General features: G+C 46.0%; 1 protein-coding gene across 8 annotated transcripts in view; it reads left to right on the top strand.

Moving 5' to 3' along the window:
- The first annotated feature begins 2,140 nt into the window (after nt 1–2,140).
- AGFG1 (ArfGAP with FG repeats 1) overlaps nt 2,141–8,268 on the top strand; it is a 36,097-nt gene continuing 29,969 nt past the window's right edge. For 3 of the 8 annotated variants that reach the window (XM_039556999.1, XM_039556995.1, XM_039556994.1), the window contains exon 1: nt 2,142–2,402. In XM_039556999.1, coding sequence (XP_039412933.1) covers nt 2,236–2,402 — 167 coding nt within the window. In that variant the 5' untranslated portion in view covers nt 2,142–2,235. Of the gene's footprint in view, nt 2,407–8,268 lie in introns of all 8 variants that reach the window. The other 5 variants (XM_039556997.1, XM_039556993.1, XM_039557001.1 and 2 more) reach the window with 3 other exon arrangements.

Genomic DNA, 8,268 nt, shown 5'->3' with positions numbered 1-8,268 from the left:
GCTTATCAAACGCCAGAATAATGGCAGAACAGTTTCTTCACAAAAAAAATTGGAGCCTTAAGGTTCCTACTGAACTTTCTGACTGACTTAAACAGTGCTAGGATTTTCCCTGGGAGCTCAGTTCTACATTTTACTGACAATGACAATGTCAATGACAGTGATGTCGTTTTTATTAGCAGCTGTTCCTGTGTGACATTCACGTGAGTACAGTCCTGACACGAGCAGTCGAAGCTGCATGTTCCTGTTTCAGTTACAAACCACCTTTGACTCTGGTTGAAACAAAACCTGACTGCATGTAGCAACTCTCTGCTGCAGCAGGTGCGTGGCCAATCACTGCTCTGCAAAGGATTTTCCAGGAAAAAAAAAACCTTGTTTTTTAACCTTCAGGGTTTTTTTCTAAATTTAGGTCATCTGCTTTAGGTCATTTAGGTCATTGGCAAAGGTACAATGTTAGCATGTTCCATAAAAGGCAAAATAAATGAAACCTTCTGAATAACAAGAATATCAACATTTCATAGAGAAGTGAAAAATTAGAGGAAGCAGTGAGAATTTGGTCCTTATAAGACAGGAAATATTTCCTGTTTACTCTTAAGAATGTTATTTAAGCATTGGTGATTATTTAGTGATGTTTATGTTTCACTATTAACAGCTCCTGCCACCCATACTAGGAAAAAAATTAGAGTATTGCCTTCTGTGTTTAAAACTCAAGAACTGGTTGATCAGCTCATGTGAATTAGCACATCCAGGGAAATCAGAAGAGGAAGGACAGATTACTGATGCTGAACACCTAGTCCTAGATTTTTAAACTAAAACTATGAGGAAAATACAGTGGATCAGATCTTGCTCCTATGTGTACTGATGTCAGGGGCACAAAACTTGGCCCTAAATACATTGCATTGGGAATCATTAAACCTTAAAAGATTTTAATCATACATAGTATTGCTGGGGCATTTTGTAAATGAAATCACTAAAATATAAAGCACATTGACTTTTTTTTTTTTTTTTCACATTGATTTTGCACACTGTTGAGAAGTATTCCTTTAGGCAGCTTTGTGTGGAAAAACACGTATTTTGTGGATCAGGGGCTGATTGGGATTTCCTCTCGGGTACCAGATGGACGTGACTCCTAGCTCTGCTCTCACCCCTGATGGGGGAGCGGCCAGCCTGGCACCAAATTCCCAAAGGGAAACTGCATTTCTCGCCTCCGTCCCGAGAAAGCCACCCGTGAGGGTGTTCTCACAAATCCCGCTGCTTGCTGCAATCGGCACTGACGATCCTCACGGAACCCGGGCCACCTCGCTGCCACCAGCCCGTGCCCTGGATCATGCCCGCCGCCAGGACCCCCGGGCACCCTCTCTGGGAGCGGGAGGAAAGGCCCCGACGGGACCGGGAGCGCCTCCGTTCTCGCCACGCTCCGTGACTGAATTTCCAGACTTTAGGGACACAGAGGGACACCGGCAGCGCTGGGGCGGGGGCGAGGCGGGTGGTCGCTCTTTCACAGAGCACCTCCCGCTCTCCCCAACCGGCCTGAGCCCACCGCTCGCGCGGGGCTGAGGGGCGGCGGGGACCGCCTGGCCTTCACCCCGCGGTGTGAGGGAAACAGCCCGCCCCGAGCACCCTGCGGAGCGGGCGGGCGATCCCCTCCTCTCCGAGAAAAGGCTAACTGCACTTTTTATTGGTATTTTTCCATCGGGACTCTCCACAGAACCGACCCCAAGGCTCTCTCCCCCCGCCCCGCCGGGTCACGCGGGGTGACTCGGCTCCGCCGGAGGCGCCGCCCCGGGCCGGGGTTGCGGCGTGAGGGGGGTGGAGGGGGGGGGGGGGGATGTAGCGCGTCCTCCTAGGCGACAGGGGGCGCTGCAGCCGGCGGGCGCGCAGGGCTCCGCCGCGGCCGCCATCTCCTCGCTGAGCTCATAAAGGTGTCGCGCAGGTTCCGCCCGGGCTCGTCATTCCGCCGCCCCGGGCCCGGTACCGCCGCCGCCGCCTCCCCCGCGCCGCGGCCCCCGCCCGCTCTCTCCCTCGCGGGCCGCCGGTCCGCGTCAGCGGCCACCGCTTTCCCCGCACCGGCCCGCCGGCGGGCGCTGGTTGTGCCCTCCCCGCCCCTTCCTTCCCTCTCTTCCCCTCAACCCCCTTCCCGCCCGCCCCCTCTCCCGCCGGCCGGGCCCCGGAGCGCCACCGTCGCCGGGGTGTGAGCGGGGCCCGGCGCCGTGCCGGGCCGTCCTCGCCGGCGGGGCCATGGCCGCGAGCGCCAAGCGGAAGCAGGAGGAGAAGCACCTGAAGCTGCTGCGGGAGATGAGCAGCCTCCCGCCCAACCGCAAGTGCTTCGACTGTGACCAGCGGGGCCCCACCTACACCGACATGACCGTGGGCAGCTTCGTGTGCACCTCCTGCTCCGGCATCCTGTGAGTGAGTGCGGGCGGGGACCGCCGGCTCCATTCCACCGGCACGGGTGACCTCCGCCCCGGCCGCCGGGGGACGCGTCCGCAGGGCGGCGGCGGCTGGGCGGTGCAGCCCCGCCGTGGGTCTCGCTGCGCCGCCGCTCCCCCTGCGCTCGCCCTTCCTGCTGCCGGCTTGGCCACGTCGGGGGGCAGCGGGCGGGGGGCTCTCCCGGGAAAGGGAAGGAGGCCGTCGGGAGGCTTTACTGGGCGCGTTCGCTGGAAATCCCCGTCGGAGCCCCCGGTGCGGAGGTGGCGGCCACTGGCGGGGTGTGCAGGGCTGGGGCGCACGGCAGCCCCGCGGCCCGGAGCTGATCCTGAGGAGGTTCCTTCGGCACGTAGGGGGAGCGCGCACGGGGAGTGGGAGCACCACCACCCCACGGACGTGTCGGAGGGGTGGTTAATTAAACAAGTGTGCGAGAATACTTGCGGAAAGGGAAGGGGCACGTGGCTGAGCAGTTCACTGTCATGACAGCCTTGAAGATGCGGGGATACTAATCCTGTCGTGAATATGTTTACAGATACTACTTTAACGTTAAGTTAAACCACCAGTATAGCTTTATGTGTATCAAGTTATGCTCGGCGATAGTTTGTAAGACAACTCTTTAAGCTCTCAGTCGATAAACTCTAGCCCAAATGGTTTGAGAGACTTGATCTAGTAGAAGGTGGTTCGGTTTTTTTCCTCTTACATCGATTATTTCCTACAAACTATATATATAAACCTTGGAAAGGGATTGGCTCTGATAACGTGGTTGCATTTTTTCCTGTTCCTCATTCCTGTATGGGCCTCCCCACTACTCCTCCTTTTTCCACCCATCCTCCCCAAAGATAATGTGTATGAAACTAAGAGTTGAGGTCAGTCAGTTGTGAATTTCAGTCACATATCCATAATTTGGGGGAAAGACCCTGCTGTCTTCAGTGCTACTTTCTCCTTAGCTATATCTGTTTGCTTTTATATGATTCTGTAGCATTGTGCTAATGGAATGGAGCAGATTTGAAGAGTAACCAAAGAAGTAATAAATAGTATCAAAGGATACAGATTGGTGTTTGTAAGGGTTTGAGTTCATAAAAGGCATTCAGGAGCCTGAACTAATTTCTGTCCCCTTACTACCTCAAACAGGCCTTCCAAGTAAGGTCCGGTGTTTAAGAACAAAGTTGGTAATTACACTGAAATGCAAAACAAAGCAAGTATGTTAGTTCTTTGCTGAATTTACATGGAATAAACTGCCTTTTATACTAATAGCTGATTAGACTTGGGGTTCTTCTACTTTGTGTAGACTTCTGAACAGACTTGACACAAATACAGAAAATACATATAAGTTGTGAAATTGAAAAGAGACTCTGGTTTTTCACACATACATGCCACACATACATAGCCAGCTCTGGCTGTTGTTTGCTCTCTTTGCAAACTATTATTTGTGCTGGCATGTGAAACTATTTTAAGCTACTGCACTGAGCTTATTTAATGGTTGATCATGTTCTTACTGGGTTAAACTGACAGCATAATAAAGCTGCACCATCGGAGTGTTTGTCTTTATTTTTCAGGCTTCTTAACCTTAATAGACAAATACATTGTGAATGCTGCTGAGATGTTCAACGTGGGTTCAGAAGGGTCTGTTCCTTTTATCTGTTGGCTGGGAGGTATGGACTACTAAAGTGCGTAGTCCAATTTACAGCAACCAAAAGGATGTACAGGCAGTGAAACAGCTCATAAGCAGGGGACAGCTGCCACTTGATGTTAAGTTGACCATCATTTGGATGTTACCATGCTTAAAGGAGGAATACTGTTAGCAAAAACGTGGTTAATGTATTGGTATTCCAATAAAATGCAAATAGTTCTTTCTTTCTAAATATGCAGTGTTTTTGTCTTGCTATAAAAAAGCAACCACAAACAACATGTTTGGTTCTTACAGTTAGTAACACCTACACTTACAGCTGGAGTAAAGGACTGTTAAGAGGACTTAAAGCTTCCCTCTAAAATAAATTTCGACTCATTCTTTCATGTTAACTTGGAAAAGCTTCCATAAATTGTGTGTGCAGGATCATATGCATTGGTTAGCAGCTTAGGACCTAGCCAGTAGGGTATTTTTGTTAGTGATGAGACTTGGTGTAGGTCATGTCTGTTTCATAACTAGAAACTTATTTTTAACACTTCTGTCAGAATGGTCCTTCATACAAGTTGTTTATTTCCAGATGCTTTTCACTGTAGAATTCCACAGTGTAGGGAAATGAGGGGGGAACAAACCACATAATGGCAAATAAGTATAAAAGTATAGCTGCTTCTATAGTTCTTAATGGTTGTTTGCGTTCTGCCTCATAATACTTGCTTTACTGTAAGGCTTTAATAATCTTAGTACTTTATCTTGTTTATGTGCTGTGTGAACAACTTGCATTGCTTCTTGTTTTAATTAATTTTTTTCTAATCTGGTACAGGAAGTATTCTTGGGAGTCAAGTAGACTAGTTTTTTCAAGTATGAAGTGCCCAATGCAAGATTAAAATACTAGTAGATTAAAAAGTCTCCTTCAGAAAGGTTTCTCAATTAATTAAAAGTGACTGCTAATATCAGTATGATCTTAAATAGGCATGTTATTCTGGGTACTGTTAACTCTAAACTTTTAAAAACTGTAGTATAACCTTTTTTTACAAGTTTTCTGAAGTGTTTATGCATTGTCCTGCGAAGGACTGTCTATTCAGATCTAAAACCTTAATTCTGGATTCATCCTGAACTTCCTTTAAGTGTTTCATGTGTATCAAAAGAGTGATGCTATGTATTACTAGGTTTAGCTTTAAAAAGCTTCTGTTCCCTCTACTGTTTCCCAAATAGTATGTCTAGCCTGTTCATAAGCTGCTAAAAACAATGACAGGACTAGTGGCTTTGCTGAAAAGATCTGCTTCTGACTTAAGTGTTGAAAGTGAGTCTTGTCAAGTAAAAATATGTCAAGTAAAAATTACAGGAGGTTTTTCTCTGTAATACCTGGGATTTAAATGACCTTATCTCCGATCAGGTTTACCAGAGCAGAAGTTTTGCTGTGCAAAATGGTGCATGCAGGAGAAAGTTCATGCACAGTGATGTGAATTTGCTTCCTCTTAAAATACTTCCACTTGTCCCCTGTGTTTAAATTCTTCATGTGGGAAAAAAGTGTGCTAGCATCACACAAGCTAATGCAGCTTTTTGTACAAGAATATAGGATATCTGGAACTGCACACACAGTCATTTCTGCCCTGAGAGCAGGAGGAGATGCTGTGGAGGAGCAGTGTGCTCAGGTGAAGGATTACAGTCACACACCACGGGAAGATTTCTCTTTATTACGGCAAACCCACATCTCAGGAAATGTTGGCAGGGAGATTCTTTTGGTTTGAAAGAAGTCCTTTGATTCAAAGGATTATGTTGGTAGCTATGACTGTTGTTTTCCTGGATGCTCCCATGTGGCCTGCTGACAGTGACATCCTTCCCTTTGTCTTATCAAATGCCTCTTGGCCTTGTATCTCAGCTGTCTCTGCATATCTGCTTTCGAGCACTTCTGTAGCACTCGCAGTCAGCCCGCTCCCAACTTTGATAAAAAGAACATGTTTTTCAGTTCACCAATGGAAAATATCCCTGTTTGATTAAGAGTCCACTTGCACATGTTTTTTAATACATAATTTTTTTGTTTAATCTTGACACTTTTTAAATATCTGCTAATGTGATAATTAAGGCACTCCTTTCTCTCACTGCCCTCTCAATTCCCTCCCTCCCTCCCAACTTACTAAGGAAGTCTCTTGTTCAGCACCAAGGAATGTTTAGAACATACAGGTACTTTGAGAAATGCTAAAGCCCTTTTATGCTATTTTTCACAATTATTGGCCACCTTCTGGCTGCTTGTAATGCTTCTAGTTGAAATTTTAAATTTAAAATTTTCATGGGTAGGGGAGTTTTGTGTCAGCCAGATGGAAGTATTTGATGGCAGATAGATTAGTAACAGACTATTAACATCTCTATGAAGTGGTGGTGAATTATTGTCCTTTCCCTAGAAGAAGGTTAGCAGAAACTAAAATAGTCTAAACAAACAGTGCTAGAGTGAAGGTGATTGTCTTAGCATGACTTTTCCATCCTTTTTTTCCTTTGGAGCATGTTTGGAAAATTACTCCATGTTGTGTGTCTCTGTGTGTGTATATATAGATTTTTAAGGGTATTTTCTATATTACTATATTTCTTGTTTTCAGTTTCAGGGCAGGAGAGCAAAGGAAATGTCTGTATACCACAGTGAACACTGCAGTTCAGAAAGAATGTTTGGGGGTTTTTTTAAGAAAAAACTTAAATTAACCTTGACTCTGCTTCAAAACGTGTGTATGAGTCTTCTGCTATTAAAAATAAATGAGCTTGTGAGATGGCGGAGGGTCTCCTGGGAGGTCTGCAAGTATCAGGAATGGCCAGTGCTGCTTATATTCTCTTTTGCTAATTACAGTACCACAGAAATAATAACAAATGCTGTGACATTGGATTTTCTGGCGCTTGTTTTCTGGACACCTGGGGATGTGGGGTGCTCTGTGATGGCTTGGTATTTGACTTGCCTCATTAACTTCATGCTTTTTAGGGGATCAGATTTTGCTGGCTTAGACTCAAGATGGTGTTAAAATATGATCCAGGGGATGTTAGCAGTGTTGAGCAGCCGTCTGACCACCATTCCTCCCACAAAAGGGACCCTCTGTTCTGCCAGAGCTTACTCTTTAAATTTTTTTTGCCTCCCAGCCCTGGCCTTTGCAGACAACTTTGCCAACTCTTATTTGAGATTAATGCAGGAATGGCTGCTCTGCCAACAATCACAAGTTCAACTATAATTTGCTGCTAAATTGTTTTAGTAACAAATATCCACTGCTTGTTGACTGTGTTTTGAATGTTTAATGTTTCAATTGCCAGACTGCAGAATCCTGTGTCAGTGGCCTTAAAGCTTCCTTTGTTTGTGAGAGCACCAGTTTAACAATGCCTTCTGGAGAACAGAGGTCTCATGTTCTCTGAAGCTGCCCCTATGCTAGGCTGTGACTCAGTGAGGGTCAGTGGAGGAGAGTCTCCAGGCTGGAAGCTCTGGTCACAGTGCTCTTCCACAGAAATAACCATTGCTGAGTGTGAAGAAGTTGGCAGTGATGAGTGGGATCTCTGTGTGGGATGTTCTAGCTCTGGTGTGCTGGATAAGCGCAGATGGCAGAATTGTCTTACTCTGTCATCTTTCCCCAGGGCCTCTTGGGAGAGGGCTGCAGTCTGGTTTAAGTGCTGAGGTAGCATTTGGTTGCTGCCTTCCCCAGGAGCTCTGTTGTAGGGAAGGGAGTAACTGGTACCACTGCACAGGGGCAGGTTGCAAATATTTGTTCAGGGTCAATTTAAATTTAGGCATGGATAATTTCCACTAAGGGACTGTAATCCATTCTGTCCCTTGTTAAATAGGGAGTACTGTAAAGCGTTAGAACTGTGTGAAACACTTGTCAAATACAAGGAAAAAAACATTTTTCCTATGAAAAAGGAGGTTTTTAAATTCATCATAAGGGATAATTGTACTTGGCTGTCTACCAATAAGCTTCCCCCATATGTAGATGAGCTGTTTGTGAATCATTTGGGTCATTAAATAATCTCTGTAGGTAAGGAAGGGTTGGTCCTTGAATTCTGCTTCAAAAATCCCACAACTGCTCTGTTTTAGGGAAATTCCAGGCAATTCATGGATGTAGATTATGGATTAGAAATCATAAAAAAATAGAGTGTTTGCTGTTTTAATGGTAGAATGAAAGTAATTTATCTAAGAAAGGTAATGCATATGTTTGGGCTGTGTTTATGTGCAGCTTCTTGTCTGGAATTCCTTGTTC

This window comes from Corvus cornix, chromosome 9, assembly GCF_000738735.6.
Source record: "Corvus cornix cornix isolate S_Up_H32 chromosome 9, ASM73873v5, whole genome shotgun sequence".
Classification (NCBI taxonomy): Eukaryota; Metazoa; Chordata; class Aves; order Passeriformes; family Corvidae; genus Corvus; species Corvus cornix.
The sequence above is the reverse complement of the archived record's forward strand: the minus strand, read 5'-3'. Positions and strand labels throughout refer to the sequence as shown.